This window comes from Podarcis cretensis, assembly GCF_951804945.1.
Source record: "Podarcis cretensis genome assembly, chromosome: Z".
In the NCBI taxonomy this organism is placed as follows: domain Eukaryota; kingdom Metazoa; phylum Chordata; class Lepidosauria; order Squamata; family Lacertidae; genus Podarcis; species Podarcis cretensis.
Window position 1 is genome coordinate 22937935 of NC_137184.1, and position 25184 is coordinate 22963118.

Sequence of the window (25184 nt, forward strand, 5' to 3'; positions counted from 1 at the left end):
GGGGGTTGTACTCTAGCTTGCAGTTTTCCCATGGCATCTTGTTGGCCACTGTGAGAACACAGTGCTGGACTAGACAGGCTTTTGGTCTGATTCAGCAGTCAAGCTCTTATATTTTTAATATTAAACTGAGAACTGAACATGCAGCTTCCAACACACTGGCCTGTTTCAAATACTAATTTAAAACATGATTAAGATGATATAGCTCAAGCCACAGCTCACACAGGCATCTCCTCTTTCACAGAGTGAAAGCTTCTGCTCTTGGTTTTGGCGAAACCATAGTTTCTCATTATGTACGAAATTCAGGGAACTGTGGTTTGATCATTGTTATTAACTAGAATTAGAATGAACGGCAGGTCCCTAAGTTTCTATGTAACAAGAAACTGGTGTAGTCAAAACAGAACATAAAACTTTTCATTCTTGTTCTCTCGCATTCAAAAGGATACTGGAATCACACTGCAGCTAATTTCCCTCCAAACCAGGATAGAGAACATTGTTGGAATCCAGCTCCCATGAGTCCCAGCCAGCATGGTCAATGGTCAGGGATGATGAATGTTGCAACCCCGCAACATCTGAAAACCACAGGTTCCTCATCCCTGATCTAAACCATAGTTTAAAACTGATAATCTGAACTCAGCTTTTGTGGGCGCAGATTAGGTGCAGATGAGTATCACATTTAGTACTGCAAAGTATGGATGGAAATGTGGCTTCTCATTTGTCTTAAGGTTCCATTGGAAATACACATCCTTACTCCTTTTGGCAGCTGCTGCATCTAGGTGCATATAACTAGGTATGTGCAACCCCTTTTTGCACAAGAGTCTCTCCTGTTCAACTGAATTTTAGAAGTAGATTTTAGTTAATCAATAATTTAAAAATCAGAACTTGAAGAATACCTCCCCTTCTCTATTAATTCTGGTGTCCAGAGCAACCCTGATGTCATTTAGTTGAGAATATCAAGGCATGAAATCATAAGCTCCCATGCAGTACAAAATTAAAACCACAGGAATATTGAATTAAACAATGGAATGGAACAGAAGCTGGTGATGTGCCATCAAACTTATTTCATGGCTTCAGGTTGGAGATGTGAAGACCCAGGAAAAAAAAAACAGTTTTGTTTCTTCTACCCGCCCCATCCAAGCCTTTCCCCTCCCCACAACATGTGAAAGGATAGATAAGCTTGTTTCAACCTGGGCAAACCTTCAGCTTTTAGAAGTCCATGATAAATACAATGGCAAATATGAAGAAACAGAAACTGATTGTGGTGGCTCAGAAAAATAGGTTGATTAAAATTCATGTAATATCCCTCTTTGCTTTGTTACAGTTCTGTTTATGGATATGAATGCTTTATGTCTGCTTCACATTGTGGAGGATTGTAGGAGACACAGGGTGGTAATCAGTGCTAACCTTGCTCACGGTACACCCAATACTAACTTAGCTACATTACTTCCAGTGGGTCTACTCTGAATAGAACTTACTTGAATAATTTTCAGATTACACAAACATTTTCTTTTACTATAATGTTGGCAGTTTCTCCTGTTCCTGGGAGTGGGGAGGTTCCACCTTTTCCTTATAAACTGGAAAAATTGGGGGGGGGGAATGCTAGGTTGATTACAGTTCAGCAGTTGTAGCTCCATTTGTAATTTTTTTTAAAAAAAATATTAAGAAGTAAATTCGATTTGCAATTATTAACCCCAAAATTATTAACCTTTAATATACCAAACACAATAATTTAATGGCAAACTGACCCCCCCCCCCGGCCACAATTTCCCCATGGGTTCAAACATCCGGAAATTTTACACTGGAAACATCCAATCAGCAAAAAGTTGGCTGGTGTGTAACCTCCACACTAAAAAACAACATCTGCATTTGGACAAGCCATTGTGCAAACTCAGCAAATTTGCACAGTGTCCTTATTTTGCAAAATTTATTGCTGGTTATGACAAGGAACAAGGAGTTTGCCCTCAAGCACTGGAAATCTTTCTTAGCTATGTGTCTAGGTTCTGAAATTTTATCAGGCACTGCCTGTGCACCTTCAGGCATAACTTTTTAGCCATAAGGACTAGGAACTTCTGTTTAAAATGAAAGTTGTTCTTAGGAAGCTGAATTTTGTGCCTAATACTGCACTGTCTACTTTTCCTGTACTTCTGCAGAAACACAGCATATGCCCAGTCCTGACAACAAGCTACACTGACTCAGTGTAACCCTTCGTTTCCTTGTAATTGTCATTAGCTTCACTCTGTTAAGAGAACAGAATAAAAACATTCTAGAAAGGACAAATTACTGGAATTGCTCTGTGTAAAAATTATTCAGTCTCAAATCAAGCAAAGTATGGCGCTGCAGATTTGGGGCATTTATTCCAAAAAAGTTTTTCTGGCCATAACCCCCTTTCTCTCAGCCACTATTTCCAGACCGCCTTTGCAGTCAAGAACACAAGGTTCCCAAAGAGATTTTGCCAAATCACAAGTAACCTTGCCAAAGGATGTTTTGCTGTTTCTCCCAGGCCTTGATGTGATGTGAAGTTCTCAGTATTTTACAAATGGCTGTTGTGATGCTGGGGCTGGGGAGTTGGGTCTCTTGCAAACAGCTTTGGCGTTCCTGTTGTGAACTGTAGCGCTCCATGTACCCATGCTTTATCATGTTCTTCCTTTAACGCAATGACCTTACTGAGATGCCACAACTTGCTGGAGATTTCCATTGTGCTGTAAGCCATTCATTGGAAGAGGAGCAGGTGGTGGAGGTGGTGGGAATAAAGTACCAGTCATTTCTGAATGCGTCTGTGGGTCAGGCATTGGGATGGGACTCATTGAACCAGAGTCACTCTGGATGGAACTGAGGCTGCTGCCATCAAAACTTGTCATTTTCTTCTTCATTAATTTTCTTTCTTTGGCTCTTCGGTTCTGGAACCAGATTTTTACCTACAAGGGCAAATAATATAATGGTTTCAGTTGCTTACCACAAAATTATAAATGCATATGTCCTTCTTTGTATGCCTTTCTCTAATTAAATCACTGGGAAGGTGTGTGTTGCACATTTGGGTCCAATGTGAGGGGCAGCAAAATAACAAAATGGATGTATTTGCCACTCTTTACATTTGTTGACAGACTCTGTGACATCAGACAGAAAGGCACATACAGTGTGCTTCTAAGAAGTTGTGTGCAATGTGTCTGTGAAAGCAAGCAGTGCCATCTTTGGTACCCTCACGTACCACCCTCATTAACTTTTGAGTGAACTTACTCAAATTCTGGTGGCAGCTTGTGCCACCAAGATGGCACCACTTCTAGATATGCTTTCTGTTCATGTGTCTTAACAACTGGATACACTTGCCCAGTGCTTTTTTCCTTAAAAATTTTTTTTCCTACTCATATTGAAATACTGCTCCTTGATGAGGCCAAACATAGATTCACAAAATGTTTAGGGGTATGTGTACCCCCACATATCCCCAGAAAAAGCATTGCTCTTGCCTCCCAGGCTCTGTGAGAGATATTATGCAGGCAAGACAAACTAAGTCCAAGTAAATCAGAAGTTGAGAGAATTACAGTATTGCCTGATATTAAAATGAGGGGGCAGGTATGTAGTGTGCCACTAATTCTTACTGTGAGAATAGTACTGTTATCAAGCAAACAATAGATTTCCCATTTTTGAAATATTGATAGATATCTTAGATGCCTGCCATGAAAAGCTTCATCTAATGACAACTGCATATCAAACTACTGTTAAAGAGACAGGAGCAGGCTGTGCTGGTTTTTCTCTGCTAAGCTGGCAAGAACTTGGGGAGAGGGGGACTCATACAGTAGTTCAGCACAGAGCATGTACTCTGCATGCATAAAGGCTCAGATTCAGTCCCGGGCACAGGTGGCAAGTGATGGGAAAGTCCCCTACTGCTGCCTCTCAGGGTAAAGTGTGCGATAAACAGTGTGACCTGGTCTAAGGTACATTCCTATCTTTCCAACCTTAATGTAGCCTTTGCAAACCTGATGCCATCCAGGTATGTTGGATGACAACTCCAATCAACCACAGCTAGCATGCTAGTTAGCTTTTCTTAAAGCATACTTCATGCATTCCACAAGTTTTCACTCCCATTTCAAGCTTAAAACCTTAAAAATAACTATACAGAGTCACCTTTAGTACCACCTTTTCAAAATCTGAGCAAAGACTCAATAAGGTGTGCTTAATACCTTGTTCGTGGCAATTTTTGTCTATTTATAAATAATAAAAACATTTAGACCACTTATTTATAAAACATTATTAAAGTGAATAGTCACAGTGAGTTGAACTGAGCCATTTTACACATACCTCCCTTGAAAGCTTTGCAGTTTTTGTTTTAACACCACCCAAATTTGGTCCAGTAATTTACCTCTTTTGTATTGGAAACCATACTCTACCTGTCTCTCTGAAAGTCTCAGGTTTGCAGCAAGTTCAGACTTTCTCCTGATTGTAATATATCTATTGTAATGAAATTCCTTCTCTAGTTCTAATCGCTGATGATCCGTGTAAACTACACGGTACTTCTCTCTTGTTCTTGTTTTACCTGTTCAGAAAAAAACAAAAACAAAATACACATAGGTATTTCTAAACCAGAAAATTTGGCATGTCTCATGTTTGTGTCTTGATTGACTGAAATACAGATGTCTACATATATTCTGGAGAGTGCCAGGATACATACTCCTGCATACTCTCGCTTTCTTGACAGTAGTAGTTTGTATGTGTATACATTCCTGCATTGCAGGGGGTTGGACTAGATGACCCTTTGGGTCCCTTCCAGCTCTACCATTCTATGTCTGTTGTCCTGATAATGAACTATAGAGAGAGAGAAATAAAGGGGGTGTGACTGTGCTCCTTGATTTCTCTGTGGCTTTCAGTACCATTGATCATGGTATTCTTCTGGACTGACTCAGTTGAATGGGAATTGAGGGCCCTGTGTCCTAGTGGTTCGAATTCTACCTAAGGGGACAAATAGCAGTGGTAGAGTGCTTTCTGGCTTCCTGGCAGTTACGCTAGGTGCTGCAGGGCACTGTTGTATCCCTAATACTATTCTTTCTTTCTTTCTTTCTTTCTTTCTTTCTTTCTTTCTTTCTTTCTTTCTTTCTTTCTTTCTTTAATATACTGCCCTTCCCCTGAGGATCACAAGGCGGTTAACAATATAAAAACACAACAAATACATAAGATAGTAACAAACAAAAACAATGATCCCACCACCACCAACACACAGTTGAAAAGGCCATAGATTGTTTAACTAGCCAAAGGTTGGGGAGAAGAGGAATGTTTTCCCTGGCACCTAAAGATTTGTAACAAAGGTGGCAGGCAATCCTTCTTGTGGAGAGCATTCCACAATATTCTACATAAAAAATAGCATTCTATCCCCAGAGTGATTTAATATCTATATGAAGCTACTGTGGCCAGCCATTTGGAGTTTTGTGTTTAAGGTGCCATCAGTACGTTGATGACACTCAGCTCTATTTCTCCATAACATCTGAAGTAGGAGATGTCATGTAGGCTTTGGGCTAGTGTTGGGATGAGGTGAGATAAGCTAAGCTTGAATCCTGGCAAGATGGAGGCACTGGGTGAGTGGTTCCTGTGGCTGAGAATATGGGCTATTGTTGCATTCCTTGACATGGTTACTTTCCCCTTGAAGAAGCAGGTACACAGTGTAGCAAATGCTTCTGGATCCAGTGCAAGTCACTGGAGGCTCCAATAGCCTTAGTGGCTAGAAGCACCTTTTACCAACTGTGAATGGGGTGACAGCTACAGCCATTCCTCAACCTGCAGAGCTTGACCACAATAGTTCCAGCACTGGTGACTTCAAAGTTGGATTACTGCAGTGCACTCTTTGTGGGGCTTCCCTGGCACCTGATCCAGAAGCTACAGTTTGTGAAGAATTCTCAAATGATTGCTTACAGGAGTTACAGCCTGTCTGCATACACTTCTCTTCAGATCTGCACTGGTATCCCATTTGAAACCAGGCCAATTACAGTAGTCGCTTAATAGCTTGGGACCAGTTCACTGTTCTCTTTTTGGTGTCAGTCAAATACATTTTTGTTTGGGAAAGCCTATCCAGAAATGTAGACGTTACATGTGTTTCATTTATTTTTAGGTTTTTTTTAATTTTAATAAGCATTTGAATGTTTTCAACATCTGCTTTAAACAGAAAACCGCTGTGTGATTTACAAAAATACAAATATATATTTGTATTTTTGTAAATCACACAGCGGTTTTCTTACTATCAAGAGGATTTAATTTTTATTAACTGAAAATAAACAAATTCATGGGTAGCTTAGTGGGTTATAGCTGATAATGCCAAGATTGCAGGTTTGATCCCCATATGGGGCAGCTGCATATTCCTACATCGTAGGGGATTGGACTAGATGATCCTCAGGGTCCCTTCCATCTCTTCAATTCTATGTCTAAATATTTCTTTTACAACTTTGTTTGTTGTATTTATACCCTGGCCTTTAAGGGGAGGGGGAAAATCTCCCAAGGCAATTTACCAAGCTCAGTACTAATACAGTTCCTGTCCTTAGGCTCAAGACATTGACACACTAGGGGAAATGAACAGGCAGGGAAAGGGAAAAACAAGCTCAAGCATGGGCTCTTCATGTTATAGTTCTTAGCAAACTGTTATATAGGTTATTTCTGTCTTGCCTTTTGAAAAAGAGTAGTTCCTCCTCTGCTCCTGGGTATGATTGGTTTGGGTGGAGGGTGGGGGAGCAAGAAGCACTTCCTGCCCCTCCACCCGAACCAATCAGATCCAGGAGCAGGGCAGGTGACTGTATCACTTTTATTGCCCACTCTTCATCCAAGGAGCCCCATGATGGGATACGTAAAAACACACAAATATAGAATACCTTAAAATTTCAGAAAATATACAATAAAAGCAACAGCACATTGAAGCAGCAGAAAGAGTGGATTGTCACCCCATCTCACCTCTCCAAAAGCCTAGGCAAGGAAGTGCATCTTGACCTGTTGACAAAAGCTGTACAAAGTTGGTGCAAGTTATAACTCAGAGGGTGATCCCCCACTTTGGTGCTTCTGTTGAAAAGGCCCTCTAACACAGTGTGGAAAAATTAGCAGTTAAACCTGGTAATTATAGATGTACTCAGTGCTCCAATGAGAATAGCAATGTCTGCATTACATTTTTATAGGTGTCTATAAAGACTTGAGTGGGATGCACTATTTGAACTAGTCCTAAATTGTTTAATCATTCTACAAACCCTTTTAATACAGGCCCTCAAGACTCTCCTCAGGCTGCCCTCAGGACTCTCCTAAGCCACAACCCTCAGCAGCCCTGCTCCATACCCTGTCTGGAAGGTGTCCTTGATCTCTGATAATGCCTATTGATTGCCAAACTGAAAAATAGAGAGTGGTGTGTGAGTGTATGTAGAAACAAGCCTATGGTTCAAAGGCACAATTTACATTTGTTGCTCTGTCTACTTTTTCAGGCCCCATTCACCACTGGCACAACACTACCATCCCTGCAAGAAGAGAATGTGACTCTGTAAATGGTTCACCATCCTTGCTTTCCCTAGTTCTTTACAATTAGTACCACTGTTTTACTTACTCAATATCATAAGGCAAATAGGGAACCATCTAGCCAAAATGAAGCACATTTGATCTGTTTGCTATGGGAGAGTTAAACATGTCCTCAAGCTCTGTGTGGATTCTGCCTGTGGATCTTGGTATTGTCTCAGATCATGTGTAAAGTTATTCTTCTTGAGGGAAACATTCAATCTCTACCTTCTTTTAAATAAGCAAGGAATTGTATGTACAAAACAACTTGTTGCAATTTGCCACAGTTACCTACTTTTCAGACTTTGTTTTGCTTGTACAGTTTGTACAACCCGCCCCAGAAAAGTCAACAGGTATTCCATTGAAATAAAAAGGACTTAAAAGTGCTTTATTTGGGCTGAATTGTATTTTGCGTTTTTAAAGAAAACAATTGGAACATTGCCCCATTCATTTTTTTATGTGTATGTTTGGGGTATGTGGTGGGGGAATATAGTGATTCCCAGTGGTTTCTTGGGCTCTATCCCCTTTAAAAAAAAAACACGTGAGAAAAGTTTTTGTTGCATCGTTTCAAAATTAATTATTACGATGTGCAAATGTTAGGGCAGAGCCATTTAAGTGTTCATTTGTAATCTTTTGTGGAAATCAGGCTGTTCTAAATGCCATGAAACTACCCACCTGATGTTTGACCTGTATTAGGATACTCCTGTTATTTTACCAGTCTGTGACTCAGCCTGAGTATTGTGTGGGATGGGAAGGGGGTGGGGGAAGTTTTCCTATTGGCCATAAAATTCACAGAGTGTTTCTTTTGAACACAATAAAAGCAAAGATCGGGCCTCTTTATTTGCTGTGAAAATTGTCGCTCTTTCCGGCAGTATAACTGCTAAATAAAAGGAAGAGAAGGAAGAGACAGGGATGCACATCAAAGCTGGAAGAGGTGTCAAAAGAGGGTCTGTTGCTTGACATGGCAGATAGGCCTCTGAACTGAAGACAATGGATGGAAGGGGCAAGACATGGTGGGGTGGGGGATGCTCAGACCTCACAGCTAGTTTACAAAGCAAAATAAATTAGCATGAAAACTGCCTCTGGCTCACCCTGTCCTCCCTCCTTGAGAGTTGCTCCTGTTTTACATCATTAACATCCTCTTTGTCACATGAATTAGTCTATGTCTGTGACTTCTGCAGGGGGATAAAAAAGAGGCCATGTTGATATTCTCGTTTGTGTGATGGGGACACAGTTCTAATTATACACATTAAATCTACTTCAAAGCAACAAAGAAATGGTTCTGGGCAAAAATGTGAACGAGATCTGAAGCTCAACTGTTAGCATAGTGACTGATGTAATTGTTAAACTTATTATAGAAGTGGGGGATACTCAAATCTAGCCTTATTTTGGGTTGTATTCAAGTAAGTCCTACTTAGAGCAGACCCACTGAAATTAATGGGCCTAAACTAGGCACATCCATTAATTTTAATGGTTATACTTTGAATAACACATATTTGAATACAGTCCATTGGTTCTACCACTTAATTCAAGGATAGGGAAATTGTGGGCCTCCAGCTCCCATCACCATCTCATCACTCCCATCACCATTGGCCATGCTGGCTGGGGTTGATGAGGGTTGGAATTCCAGCACTGTCTGGAGGGCCAAAGGCCTATATTAGTCCTCATTTCCTTGAAACAAAGCTTTATGTTTTGACTCTCATTCACTGCTTGGTATATGAGTCTCTCTTACCCGTCCCTTATTTATCCCTCCACAGTCAAAGTTTTAAAGGGTTTTACTGTCATTTTGCTTATGCTATTCTGTGAGGTGCCATGTACCTTCATGGTATTAAATAACTGATATAGGACACAATCCTGTGGCAGATTCTTCTGAGCAAGCTCCCTTAAAATGAACAGCAGCTGTGGAAGAAGAGCTAACATAATATGAGGTCTTCATGGAGAATTGCACTCTTAGCTTGTTGATAAATGGAAGTGTATGGAGGTGGGCACCATCTCCTTATACTTTCTGCTTCCATGCCCTTTTCTCCAAATTAGACTACTGCAATGGGCTGTGCATGAGGCTGGCACTGAAGACTACTTGGGAAATGTAGCTGTTCCAAATAAATAAATAAATAATAGAGTACTATATTGCTGGGCAGGAATATATACCGTGGTACCTCTGGTTACAAACTTAATTCGTTCCAGAGGTCTGTTCTTAACCTGAAACCGTTCTTAACCTGAGGTACCACTTTAGCTAATGGGGCCTCCTGCTGCTGCCAGCACACGATTTCTGTTCTCATCCTGGGACAAAGTTCTTAACCCGAGGTACTACTTCTGGGTTAGCGGAGACTGTAACCTGAAGTGTTTGTAACCCGAGGTGTTTGTAACCCGAGGTACCACTGTATTGCCAATTTTGGAACTTAACTTATTGTCTGTTTCTGAGCACAATTCATAGTGCTGTTGGTTTTAATTTTTAAAGCACTATTGTTTTAACAATTTTTATATGTGCAGTTGTTTTAGCGTAAATCTGTTTTCATTGTATTGTGAAATTGCTTTTATGTATTTCATAAGAAGCTATTAATAAATTAAATTGGTAATAAAACAACAATAAAATATCTCTGAGGCTGCCTGCATCCACATGTGTCTGCTGACAGGTTAAGATAAATCTTAAGAGATGAGGTCAGTGCCCGATTTATGTATAAGCTTAAACAAGCTATAGCTTAGGATCCCACTCTCATGGGACCCCCCAAAAAAATTAAAGGAAAAAAACCTGGATGTACATTTCCAAAATATGAGATAAAAACAATTAAAATAAAACCTACATACAGCAACAAGTGTTTTGTGTTGTGCAGGCTCCTATGATGTAAATAATGGGCCCCGCCTGCTAGACTGCTCCCTAAAATATCACTGGTTAGATACCTATTAGGTCCATAAATTACCATATAGCATATATTCCAAACAAAAAACAGTGACAATTTGTTGTTGACAAAGCACAGCTGGACATATAAAGGGCCCCATTACCTTCAGTAGCTTAGGGCTTCATCAAACCTAAATCTGGCCCTGGATGAAGCAGATAGAGACCAGGTAGAGATACATTTTGGTGTTAGCACACTCTCTCTGCAGTTTTCTCACCAAAACACTGCCTTTTCCTTATCAGGGAAAGACTTTTATTTACCCAGATATTTTCAGTGGTCTCAGGTTTACAATTATGTAGCTCCTGGGAGGTGCCCCAAAGGCTATAGGAAGCACCAGTTCTCTCTCCCAACGGAGAGAGAGATTCCGTCCCAGACAAGAAGAGCTGGTGTAAGGGAACCCAAACATGAACCCAAACTTGCCCTCCCAATATTAGAGGAGTGCTGGGATGGACCAAGCAAAAGCTCAGATCCAACAGCTTCCCACTCCAGTTAATGCCTCTAGGTAACTACGTTAGCCCTAGATTTTATTTCCTTCCCACTGTTTCCAGCAGGACAAAAGATGTATTTATTCTACATTTATTCTTACATTTATATTCTACTTTTCCCCTCAAGCTGCTGTACATGGTTCTGCCCCCTCCCCATTTTAGCCTCACAACACTCCTGTGGGGTAGTACAGTAGAGACTGATTGCGCCAAGGTCACCCAGTGAGTTTCATGGCTGAGTTGGGGTTTAAACCCAGGTCTTCCAGCTCCTAGTCTTTAACCACACTGGCTCTATATTGGTTATTTAAAAAAAAAAAGAAATTAAGGACAAGAGTGCAGCTGTGGCCCATCCTACCAGGTGGTGTGCAGGAGGGCACTGGATGAGGTGGATGAATAATCTTCAGCAGTTCTCTCCTCCACCCTTGCACCACCTCTTCTGTGCTTACTTTTACAGTGTAGATCCATTGAAATCAATGACCATGACTAACTTGGTTTTATTAATTTCAATGGGTCTATTCTGAGCAAAAGGGTTTTGTTTTTTTAAAATTAAGTTTCACATATTTAAGATTTAAGGTGCTGGTTTTGACCTTTAAAGCCCTTCACAGCCTAGGACCCTCGGACCCACGGAGAGCCTCAAGGTCCATAAATAGCAACACCCTAGTGGTCCCGGGCCCTAAGGAAATTAGATTAGCTTCAACCAGAGCCAGGGCCTTTTCAACTCTGGCTCCGGCCTGGTGGAACACTCTGCCTCATGAGACCAGGGCCCTGCAGGATCTGATTTCTTTCCACAGGGCCTGTAAGACAAGAGTTGTTACACCTGGCCTTTGGCTTGGAGCCAATTTGATTCCCTCCCCTCCCTCTCTTTATTTTTTCTTTTCCTTTCTCCTCCTGCGATGAGGCTACATTTTAATATTTTAATGTTTCAATATTTTAATGTTGTGTTTTAATTTTGTTTTTAAGTTGTATTCATTCAACTTATTTTTATTATTGCTTGTTAGCCGCCCTGAGCCCGGCCTTGGCTGGGGAGGACGGGGTATAAATAAAAATTATTATTATTATAATTACTATATTATGACTGACAGTTTCCTTTTATTTTTCTGACAGCTAATACAGTGGTACCTCTGGATGCAAATGGGATCCGTTCCGGAGCCCCGTTTGCATCCTGAAGTGAACGTAACACGCGACTGAGTGTTTACGGGTCATGTTTTGCCACTTCCGCGCATGTGTATGACCTCATTTTGAGCGTCTGCGCATGCGCAAGCAGCGAAACCTGGAAGTAACGCATTCCGTTACTCCTGGGTCGCTGTGGAGCGCAACCCAAAAATGCTTAACCTGAAGCGTATTTATCCCAAGGTATGACTGTAATACACAACCGCCAAAATCAAATCAGCAACCCAGAAAGTTATGGGAAGGATGCAAACCAAAGCAGAGTAAGTATCATTTTCCTTAAATTACATGTTCTCAGGCCCGCTTTAGGATTATATCCTTAATCTACCTTTTAATCTGTCCGTAGACCTGATTGCAGATAGCGATTCTTAAATTGTTCTGCTTCTTGACTGATTTTTTAATAATTGTGGTTCTTAAAATTTGTTCTACAATTGTTATGCAGCACTGGAAAATTTATCTGAAAACATATTATAAAATCATAAATTTATTTTGCAGATTCCTCCCCCACATTTTCTCAGGCTGTGTCTTAAGTTAATATTACTATTTTTTATCATTCGGTCTCATGTAGGTCTTTAAGGCAAATATATATACATATATATTGACAGGGGGTGGGTTGACCGATATTTGCCTTTTATGTACCGTATTTTTCGCTCTATAGGGCGCACCGGATCATAGGGCGCACCTAGTTTTTTTTTGGGGGGGGGAATGAAGAAAAGCATTTTTATCCCCCCCGCCTGCCTCAAAGAGCAAAGAAGCCAAGACAGCCACCAACCCCTCTTGCTCTCCAGGCTTCAGCGAAAGCCTGCATTCGCTCCATAGGATGCACACACATTTCCCCTTCATTTTTGGAGGGGAAAAAGTGCGTCCTATAGAGCGAAAAATACGGTATCTTGCCTTGACTCTCCTGTTTCCAGGTTGCAGCTCTGGATTTGAATTGTTCTGAAAAAGAATGGTAGAATAATATATACAATAGGCATCTATTGTATCTATACTTAGCATTTATATAGCATTTTAGAGTGTTCAAGTTGCCTCACATATTGTCTCTTTAATATGTACAACAACCACATAAGGTAGGTCAGTATTAAAAGCATCCCCATTTTCAAGAAGAGAGATGGTGGCTTCCCTAGTGAATTCATGGCTGAGGAGGCAAGATTTGAAACAAGGACCTATCAGTTCACAATATTAATAGTGACTGCACAACAAAAAAACCCAGAGACTTACAGCCAAGTCTCAGAGCATCTGCTTTGCATGCCAAGTGTTCCAGGTTCAATTCCAGGTAGGGCTGGGAAATACTCCTCTCTGAAACCCTTGAGGGTTGCTATCAGTCACTGTAGAGGGAATATTAAGCTAGATGGGCCAATAGTCTGGCATGGTGCAAGACAGGCTCTGGCCTGGTGGAATGCTCTGCCTCATGAGACCAGGGCCCTGCAGGATCTGATTTCTTTCCGCAGGGCCTGTAAGACAGAGTTGTTCCGCCTGGCCTTTGGCTTGGAGCCAATTTGATTCCCTCCCCCTCTTTCTTTTTTCTTTTCCTTCTCCTCCTGCGATGAGGCTACATTTTAATATTTTAATGTTTCAATATTTTAATGTTGTATTTTAATTTTGTTTTTAAGTTGTAATCATTCAACTTGTTTTTATTATTGCTTGTAAGCCGCCCTGAGCCCGGCCTTGGCTGGGGAGGACGGGGTATAAATAAAAATTATTATTATTATTATTATTATTATTATTATTAAATTTCTGTCGGTATTGACATCACAGTACAGGCAGCCCCCCATTTATGCAATGTGGTGAACCCAAAAGTGACCTGGAAGCGTTATAAAGACATTACTGAAACATCACTAAAAGGGCAGAGCTGATGTTTACAGTCTTTCTTAATGGAGTTCAGTTATTTCACTGATGTGCGCGATGTCTCAGAACGTAACCCCCACATAAATGTATATTTTTACCTAAATCCTTCGAGAAAGGGGGCAAAAGTGAACCCTGGGCCAGAGAAAATGTCGAATTTAAAAACTTCAGAAAAACCTGGCAGCAGGATCAGGCCAAAGGCCCATCTAGTCCAGCATCCTATTCTCACAGTGACCAACCAGATGCCTCAAAAGGAAGCACACAAGGAGAACCAGAGTGCAGCAGCATTCTTCCCACTTGTGATTGCCACCAACAGGTGTACATGGGCTTTCTGCCTATGACGGTGGAGGAAGTTAAAAACTGCAAGTATGTGGAGATATCTCCACATATGGTGTCAAGGGCAATCAGAGCAACTTGTACAGAGTTACAGTTAAAGGAGAAAACTCTTGTGTGTGTATTTTAGCTATGGGGAGCTAAAGTTTGCTATTTTTCCCTCCTGACTCTCATCTCTGCATGTGCTTAGGATCAGGAAAGCAACATAGGGAAAAGTGACAGTCCATTGTACAAGATTCCTAAGTTAAGAGGCCTTTGGGGATAGCAGGCCTGATGGGAGAAGGAAAAAAAGCAGATGTCTGAAAAATGTTTGGGGGTGGATTGTTATGAGGGCCCCCACTTTATCTAAATTGTATAATTCGGTATTTGAATGATTGTTATTAATAATTGTATTATAAATTGGTATTGCTATAATGAGGCTATTATTGGACTGTACTGTAATTGACAACTAATAAAAATTTATTATAAAAAGTCAGTATTCATCTATTTACACCAATCACATCACCCCCTATAATTTGCTAAGAGTGTTTTGGGAATTATAGCTCTATGAGTGGTAAACTACAGCTCCCAGGATTCTTTGGGGAAAGCAATGAGTGCTAAAGTGGTATAAATGTGCTTTTAAACTTTCAGGAAACTCACTCTACATTTACCTTTCCGCCTACTGCAGAAAATTCTTGAGTGGGGTTGTGTTTGTATGCATAGAGGAGATTTGGTGTCTACTGACAGACCTTTCAGTGATTTACAGTATTTTTTAAATTATTTAACACAATTTATATACAGTACTGCTTGATTGTAAACCAAACAAACAAAATCCCTTTATTGTTTATTGTTTAACAGTAGTAACAAGAGAAGTCCCTTCTCTTAAAAATTGGATTTCCTGAAACCGATAATGGATTAACAATCCCTGGAAATATTGCACTAAGACCTGCAAGAAAACAAAGGAGGGAGGGAAGGGCAATAGGAAGCACACACACATATATACACAATGCTAGCTCTTGACTTAATAACCATGGAACCCTGTTTTTTTGGACTGTGATTGTTACACCTAAACTGGGCCTCTTTATGCACTATTTTGCACCTGACTCTGTTTGGTGAACTTTAAGATTCTGGTAGAAAACAAAGCAGATCCCAGGGAAAAGACACAGACACAGCACATGGCATGGACCAAGTTTCTCCTCACCATGAGGCTGTACCTTGAAAAAACCCATAACCCTCATACGGAAGCCGAGGAAGATCTGGAGTGAAGTGAGCACGAGAGTGTAAGAAGTGTCCTGCTGGATCAGGACAATGGCCCATCTAGTCCAGCATCCTGTTCTTACAGTGGCCAACTAGATACCCATGGGAAGCCTGCAAGCAGGACCTGAAGTCCACAGTGCCTTCTCCATTGTTGCATGAGAAGGTGGCACCAATAATGAAATGTGATGGCAAAGGGGTGGAGGTCCAACTGGTACAAACCAAAACAATAGGCTCTCTGCATTTGAAGGGGATATTTATTATTTAAAGGCAGGTCTGTTCTCTGGGCAAACATACTCCAAAAGAAATGCTCAGCTTCTGGTCAAACTGTCTTGCAGAGAAAGCTGGCCAGTGTTAACACTCATCAAGGAACCCCTGATAAACTTCTTGAAAGCCCACAATACCCTTGAAAGCAGTTTGAAAACCTCTGACCTAATACTCCTCTTCTCACAGGGGAGCATCTGCCACTGTTGGTGCTAAATACACTATATAAAGCATTTGAACCAAATAGGAGAAGTTTGGCCATCTGCTATGTTAACTACCAAGTCTTTGTAGCAGTATATGCTTGACAGTAAGTCAAAAATTTACAAGGCATGCATCATATTGGTTTTGTCATATTTGAAAACTTTAAATCTGAAAGCTCTGGCTGCTAACAGATGACTTGATGTTGACCACAAATACATGTGTCTACCTTGTTGTAGCAGCTATCTAAGACTGCAGTGGGCAGCACTTAGTAACTTAGCTCAGTAAAGACATTTTATAAGGAAACTGGTGAGATAACTAGCTCTAAAAGGTTCTGTTCTCAAGAGTATATACCGGGGGGGGGGGGGAATTGTGTTTCTAATTGGTTGTAGGTTCCATTTGGATTATTTCCAGAAGATCCAATCTCTTTCTCAAGGTCAAAGCAGAGCTCAGTTCTGGAAAATAATAATAATCTAAAAAAATATTGGCAAGCTGCTTTCCAGAGTTGGCTATCACCTAATTCCATATAGCACAGTGGAGGAAAAAATGCTCAATAGTAACAATTTTTAAAATATGCTTTAACTGAGTGTTCTTGCCTTAATTGTTGGCCACTTGGATTCTGTACAAAGAAGAGCTGCTGATATTCCTGATGGTAGAGAGTATAGCATCCAAAAAGAGCATTTGAATAAGCACTTTGCTGCCAAATATCCTTAGGGCAGGTTCTATCAGCTGCCCTGATTTCTGGAAGCAAACAAGCACTGCTTTGTTGTGCACTGTTCATGGAATGTTCATGACACCTTGTTGGCTACTGCAGAAGACAGAATGTTGGACCAGGCAGCTCAGTTGGTTCCTGTTTACAGGACAGTTCTTATATTATTAATTTGTTAGGTTCTAAAGGGCTCTAGCATGGTGTGTTTAATTTTACTTAGAATTGTCTACCAATCTGGTTTTGCATTGTGAGGCAGGAAGTGTTTATTTATCTTCAAGGCGCCACGAGACTCCTTGTTATTTTTGTTGCCACAGACTAAAACAGCTACCCCTCTGGAATTTGTTATTTTTGTTAACATCAAAATACAAGAAGAAAACTGCATTAGGCCAAAGGCCTGCCTCATTCAGCATCCTGTTCTCACAGTGGCCAATCAGATGCCTATAGGAAGCCAGCAAGCAACAGCAACTCTCACCACATGTGAATCCCAGCACCTGGTATTGGGACATACTGTCTCTGACACTGGAAGTAGAACACAGTTATTGAGCTGGTGGCCATCACATTATTGGAGCAAATTCCACAGCCGTGTGCTGTGTGAAGACGTACTTTCTTTGTTGTGTCTGGTTAGATATATCAGACAGATCTAATTGTTCTATTGTATGTGTAGGCTGGGCACTGACAAGGAGCCATGCAGCAATATTCTGTGCATGTTTGCTTGTAAGTAAAATTCCACCCTGTTTCAAATGTGGCTAACAGTGCAATCCTAATCATGTCTACTCATAAATTGAGTTGAGAATGCAACCTTCAACATGTGTAGGATTTGAGCCTCAGAGATTGAACTTCCAGAGAGGGGGACGGTGCTGAAACCTAAGAATGGCAACTCTAGGTACTTACATAGCAGCATTTTAAAAAGTCAGTTAGAGTGTTGTGGGAGATAAGGGTTCAAATCCTCACTGAAGCAGTTATTGTCTCTCAGCCTAGCCTACTTCACAAGGTTTTTGTGAGGATAGAATGAGAAGGGAACCCATGAGTTCCTTTGATGGAAGGTGGGATATAAGAAGAAGAGGCCTCAAAAGCAATGTATAAAGTTATTTGAAAGTTATTTCAATAAAGACCTTTCCAGTAGCCTGTATTTAGAGAGATACTTTACCACAATCCTTCACTTGGAAGAAATAATTTAAACCATTGATTAGCCCCTTGAGATTTACATGCCCCAGCATTTCATGAGGCTTGATTAACAGCAAGCCATAATATCACAGTTGAGCTCTTAGATGTTCAAATCACTGATCAGAGTTTCCTGTACTTTACATAATCAGCAAGGAGTAATATGTTTACACTACTGTTTCATAACCAAAGGATTCAACTGAAAGCTAAATACATTTAAGTTTTGCAGTACTTAACCCCCCCCCCCCTTAATAGCACTATTGTTCTTTGAAGGACTGCCTGCAAAAGTGTGCCTGGCTCATTTTGGGATCCTGGCATTATGCATTATGTTATAGAGCACCCAGGTATTGCAGCAATTAACTTCCATGGTTTCTTAATAGCCGCAGTCAAACTACACAGTAGCTGTGGTTGTTCAGGATTCTCTTTTTAATGCAGCACTTTAAAACCAGATTTTTATTATTCATTGTCCATATACTATAATTACTGAGTGTTTAGTAATCTGGCAGTTCCTCCTCTCACACACACCCCGCCAACACCTTTATTCTAGTCCATTATCTAACAAATATTTTCCTGGAGCTCCGAGATATATTTTATACAATTTTTATTTCACCAGCTTACTATTGAAACTCCTATGAAAAAATCAAGCTGGTTGTGTGCGTTAGATCCCTGCAGCCTCTGAGCATGCCTAGCATTTTAAAGTGAAGGATGACCTTTCATCTACTGTTTCCATTTGAAGTGTTAATGCATGAAACCCTATAAATTGAACATATAACCATGGTGTGATGCTGCAGACCTCCCTCTCATGTAGACCTCAGAAGATGTGAAGCTTTATGTGAATATAACTTTTCTCCTTCAAGACCATTTTAGTTTTTCAGCTATACAAGTGTGTAGAAAATGTGAGAAGCTTACTCTTAAATGAGCCATATATTGAATTACAGTGCTACCAAAACAGCGTGTTTCAGCCTGCTGTCCTATATGGGAGTACTGGACCAGGAGCGTACTAATTCCATCTGTACAGTGGAACCAATGGAGTGGTTGCGCCATTTTCAATCTGTGTTCTATGACCAGGAAGCCCAACATTACAAATTATGTATTCAATTGGAGGACCTACCTCACTGGCCACCAGTAACTGTTAAGGAAGTTGAGAACTTAATCGCACAATTAAAGAACAACAAGGCCCCAGGGATTGATTACATCCCTGCCGAACTTCTGAAGTCCAACATTGGCTGGTGGGCCCCCCTGCTGGCGTCTCTATTTTCTTGGATCGACTCAACGGGTTTACTTCCAGATGGTTGGACTGAGGCAATAGTTATTCCAATCTACAAAAAAGGACCTACGCCAGACCCGGCGAGCTATAGACCAATCAGCCTTCTGCCTATACCCAGCAAACTATATGCCAAACATCTTTATATTAAGCTAACTAGCTGGCTGGAAACTGAAGCTATTCTAGCGGAAGAGCAAGCGGGTTTCAGGCAAGGCAGATCCACCATAGACCACTGCTTCACCCTAGCCTATTTAATTGATAAATATGCCAAAAAATCCCGCGGGGTGCTATATGCAGCCTTTATCGATCTAAAGGCTGCCTTCGATTCAATTCCACGTGCAAGACTCTGGGATAAATTGAGCACATCAAGTATAGACAAAAGACTATTATTCCTGATCAGCTGTCTATATAAAGACACGGTGCTGCATGTAAGAACTTCGTTAAATGGCCATCTTATAGGACCAGTTCCTGTCAGCAAGGGGGTCAAGCAAGGTTGCATCCTGGCCCCAGTTCTATTTAACTTTTACATCAATGATATGGTTAACTGTTTGTCATCTCCGGACTTCCACGCCCCCAAACTGGCTGACAAATCAATATCAGTACTTTTGTATGCTGATGATGCGATACTCCTATCTCGAACAAGAATAGGCTTAAATAGGCTCATAGGTGAATTTTCAGCATACTGTAGGAGAGAGCAACTGGCAATAAACTATCAGAAAACCAAAATTATGGTTATTGCAAGGAAACACAGACAGTACAGCTGGAGGATGGATAACCAGACAATTGAACAGGTTAAAGCCTTCAAATATCTGGGTATCGTGTTCCAGTCGACCGGGTCCTGGGATGTCCATCAAAAATGTGCCAAAGAAAAAGCAGCTCAAAGTATTAAGATGCTGTCCCGCTTCTTTTACACAAAGGGGGGCAGATACATCCCAGCAGCCCTTGAAGTTTTTCAAGCAAAACCCTTGGCGCAGTTACTGTATGGGGCACAAATCTGGACGGGGAACCACTGCTCCAGTCTTGAAACTGTTCAGTCTAAATTTCTAAGGCAGATATTCGGCGTCCCCCCCTGTGTTCCAAACGCAGCATTACGACTCGAGGCCTGCCTTCCATCTGTAGAAACTCAGACTTGGCAAAGAACATTCAACTACTGGCTTCGTCTTAATCTAAACCCACCTGGTCTACTGCCTCTAGTAATGCAAGATTCTCACAAAAGCAAGTGGTTCAAAACTGTGCATCAAAAACTCCTTACATGCGGTTTGCATTCACAGTCCCTACTATCAATGGGCCTCAGTAAAGCAAAGAGTCTAATTGGCCAGCGCCTGAAAGACATTGAACGGCAAAACAACCTGACCATCTTAAAGAAACTGTGCCCATGGTATACCTACTTTCCCCCTTCTCATTTTGACTCCCCAGCCTCATATTTGTCTAAATTAACCATCCCAAAATACAGACGTGCCTTTACATTGGCTAGATGGGATGTTCTTCCTTCTGCCGTACTCGAAGGTCGTTACCAAAAGACTCCATTTGAAAAACGACTCTGCCCATGTGGAGATGGTAACACGGAAACAGTGTCCCATGTCCTTCTATCTTGCCCTATTTACAAAGACCTAAGGAATGAGATTATTACTCCACTTATTCTCTCCAACCCCGGCCGTTCACCAGACATTACACTGTATTTTCTCTTATCTGATACGGATAGTCAGATAACAGAGAAGGTCGCGAGGTACATCGAGAGAGCTGTGAAATTGAGGGCCACCATCTGAGTGACAGACTTGTTCATCTGACGGACCCCCTTTTGCCTGTTCTTTTCTTCTTTTTATTCTCATTTTTATTTTTATTTTTAACTCTTGTCTAGCTGTGGCCTGTTGGCTTTGCTAATAAAGTTTTGATTTGATATGGGAGTAAGACTTAATTCCTATAAACAGGCATAAGGTTATGTTGAATATTTAAAAAAAAATATTTGCAGGATTATCTCATTTAAAAGACTTTGGGTGATAACAAAGTAAACCATACTCAAAGCAGACCCATTGAAATCAATTGACGTAAGTCATACACAGAGTGCCCCCATTGAAATCATTCACTTTTAAGTCCATTTATTTCAGTGAATCTCTTTAAGTATGACTTAGATGGATATTACCCCAGTTCACTTTCAATTAAAAATTCTCTTATCCCGCTCCTCAAAACCCTTGTTTCTGCACATTGCATGTGGTGATTATTTCATTATATTTGATCTTTCATTGATATCAGAAGGACAATAAATCAAATTTGTTCAAAAGCATAGACAACGTCTAGGGAAGCAATCTTTTTCATCTTGAGCAAGAGTTTTGTATTCCCGTGCAGAGGTGTGTGGGTGAGATGGCACAGAATAATGCTAGAGATTTCCGTGTATAGATTAGTCCTCGCCAACGTACCTGTTGAAGTGGATTGGACTGTTTTCCTCATCCATTCGTAAGAGCTGTGTCTTTGACTGTGGGGAGAGATTTGCTCTGTATTGATTGTATTTACAGAAGGTAAAGCCCCCGATCCAGCGGGATTCAAGGAGTTGTAATCAGCAGAACTATAGGAAACCTGCCCGGGAGATGATCCATTCATTTGCGTAGCGGTCACAGTGTTGGAAGGTGCTGGGCCATAAGCATTCCAGTCTTCCCTTTGCAGGCCATAATGTGCTCCCCAAGCCCCTGAAGGTTGTCCACGGTGGTCCATATTTTGCATTGGATGGTATCCCATGTAATCTGCGTAGGGTGTCGTGGAGGCAAAGTTTTGTGCCGGCAGGTTGTTGTTGTTGTTGCTGCTGCTGCTGCTGCTGTTGCACCTTACGGATCCTGGATACATGCTGCCTTCTTTTTCCAAAAGATAACTCACATACATGATGCTCATACCCTAGCTTTGTCCTGCCAAGGCATCCTGCTTCTACTCCTTTGATGTCACACCCCCTCCTCTTTCTCTCACTCTCTTTTTCTAGCCCCAACTGGCTCTATGAATGACTCACGCTAGCCCTGAGGTCTCTTTACTACACACGATTAACAATAGTATTACCAGGTGCTGGGCCAACAGTTTACTAAGGTTCTGTCTGATGTCACAGATAACTGGCTGCTCTCAAGCAACATTTGCATTCAAATGAAGGGTTAGCCATCTCAACAACCCCACCTTGCTGCCAATTTGGGTGCTTCCTTTCTCACAGATGCTCCATGTCCTGACCTACTGGTTTCCCAAATCCCCAGACAGACAGGGCACAGATTCCACACATTTATTTATTTATGCAAAAATAAAATAAATAAGAACAACAAGTATCTCATTCCATCATAAATGAGTTATGTATGCACTTGCTGCGTCAGACTAACACATCTGTCCCTCTAGAATTTGTTTTGTCAGTTGCAGCAAAAAGAGTCAAGAAGAGTCTTGTAGCATCTTAAAATCAACAGCTTTATTTTGGCACAACCTGTTGTCGACTGTACAACCTCTGGCATCAGACAAAGTGGATTTTTTTCTGTGAAAGGTTATGCCACAATACAATGCTTAGACTACAAGGTAGGAAAGCTTCCACTGAAATATACTGGAGATTTGAATAAGGCCATCTGATAAGCAAGTTCATTTCTTTTGACAACTCTTGGGCTGGGATATTGCTTAGGGGCTTTTGTTGAGCTGTGGGTTGTTGCTGTTATTGATATTAATTTTAGTATCTTTATTTTGCATCTTGTATGTGGAAAATTGTTCCATTTGGTTGTGTACTTTTTGATGTTTTATTTACTGCTTCTGACTACTTTTGCTGTGTTTTGAACTGAATAACTTTTTTTCACTTTGAAAGCCACCTTGAACATTGTTTATACTGTGGAAAAGCGGCATACAAATAAAATTATGTATGTAGGTGGCACAGAATAATGAGATATAATGTAGGTATGCTTTTTTCTGGGGGTACGCAGGGGTACGCATTTTGTGAATCTTTGTACTTTTGTCCATTTACTGCATTTATTTTTCTAGATTTGAACTATAAAATGGGGATTTTCTTGAGTCAAAATGAGAGTACTCCTAAACATTTCTTAAAGAAAAAAAATCACTGCCCCAAAACATTTTGTGAATCCAAGTTTCGCCTCATTGAGGGGCAGTATTTCAATATGAGTAGGAAAATGAAAGTACCCCTAAACATTTTTTAATAGAAAAAAGCACTGTATGTATGTATATATCATTTTCTTCTGAAGACGGTAATCTTCTTTGCTATGTCAGAGGAGTGTGTCATTCCCTCTAACCACTAGGTGATGCATTACCTAATCAATGACTCAAAATGATTTTTATCACCCGGTACTCCACCCAAATTTATCACTGGAATGGTGGTGGTTTGTGGGGTGGTGGCACTTACTTGACCCCCTATCAATGGCATCAGTGTGACCTACTGTAAGGCAGAGGGGTGAGGTAGTGGTGAGGTCAGCTTGGTGCAAACATGAGTTGAAACATAGTGGAAATGTCAAATTGTCAGTGGCAATTTAATTTTCCCTGTTCCTATTAAAGTTAAACACTTTTGCATTACATGACATAGTTATGCCATTAAAAAAACAATGCAAGAAAGTTCCATGTTTAAACGTGTTACAAGTTATAGCTGAAAATAATCAGGAAGATGATTCCTACCAACCAAGAAAGAAATATGTTCATTTTTAAGTGTGAATTGTATTGGCGCTGTTTTTTTATGAGCCAGCAAAATATAATCAGGATAATTAGGGGGAAAATACAGTCGCTTAATGATGTGATATTTAATTGCACCTTTATGAATGAGCTGACACATTAGAGCAAATCTCTGTTGAACACATTCAACGTGTAGTGAATTGTTCCATTGACTCAATGTGTGTGTGCCCTTAGACACCTCCAATGTAACACCTATTCCCACAATTAGAAAATGTGAAATAAGCAGGAGCTTTTGGGAATGTAACTATATTTAGAGAAGGATGTTCTTTTCCAAACAGGATTCCAACACAGGATGAATGACTTGTGATTGTGTCTTCAAGGTGCATTCTAGAATGACTTTCAAACAGATTTACACCGCTGCCAAATTTGCTTCTGTAGTGTTTAATTCATTGATTCTGGAGTCTTGTAGGGAGAATCTTCATGATACATCTGCAAAGGTTGTAAAAACATCCTGTGCTCTTTCATACTGGTGTCCTTATAATATTATGCTGAACGCTTTCCTGTCCCTACCAGTGGAAGACATTGGCATGGTGTGAGGAAATTGTTATGTATATATTCTTCACACAGTGCATAGTTAAACTATGGAATTTGCTACCACAAGATGTAATGATGACCACTAATTTGAACAAGTCAAAAAGACAATCTGGCAAGTTCATGGAAAGAGGCTGTTAATGACTACTAGCCATTATGGTTATGTTCTACTTCTACTGTCCGAGGCAATCTGTTGCTGGGAGTCACAAGTGGGGAGTGTACAATGGTACATCAGGTTACATATGCTTCAGGTTACATACGTTTCAGGTTACAGACTCCGCTAACCCAGAAATAGTGCTTCAGGTTAAGAACTTTGCTTCAGGATGAGCACAGAAATCGTGCTCTGGCGGCGCGGTGGTAGCAGGAGGCCCCATTAGCTAAAGTGGTGCTTCAGATTAAGAACAGTTTCAGGTTAAGAACAGTCCTCTGGAACGAATTAAGTACTTAACCTGAGGCACCACTGTACTATTGTGCTGAAGTCCTGCTTGTAGGATTTCCAGAAAAGGTATCTGACTGGCTACTTTGAGAACAGGATGTTGGACTAGATGCTCCTTTGACTTGGCCTAGTTGAGCTCTTCTTACATTTTGTTTACCTGGACAAATAGCTGCCTTCATTCAGATGATGCTGAAAACCCATAGGAGTTTCCAGGGCCAGCACTACCACGAGCCTTTCTGTAATAGTCACCTGAAGCAGCACTCTGGGAGAGATGGCAGATCTAAGGGTCTTAGTTGATCACAAGATTAACATGAGTGAACAGTGTGATGCAGCAACAAAGCAAGCATCAACAGAAGTGTAGTCTCTATTTTCAAATATCTATAGGGCTGTCACATGGAGGATGGAGCAAGTTGTTTTCTTCTGCTCTGGAGAATAGGATTAGAACCAATGGCTTCAAGTTACAAGAAAGGAGATTCCGACTAAACTTCAG

The 25184-nt window shown here is 40.8% G+C and overlaps 1 protein-coding gene across 1 annotated transcript; it reads right to left on the reverse strand.

The window, feature by feature from the left end:
- Nucleotides 1-1129: 1129 nt before the first annotated feature.
- On the reverse strand, nt 1130-21945 carry LOC307207673 (homeobox protein CDX-4-like). The gene is made up of 3 exons (XM_079961767.1): nt 21465-21945; nt 4380-4525; nt 1130-2912 (listed from the first exon to the last, which is right to left on the reverse strand). Exons 1-3 carry the CDS (start codon nt 21928-21930, stop codon nt 2658-2660), a joined length of 867 nt encoding a protein of 288 aa, XP_079817893.1. The 5' UTR covers nt 21931-21945; the 3' UTR covers nt 1130-2657.
- Between the last annotated feature and the right edge of the window lie 3239 nt (nt 21946-25184).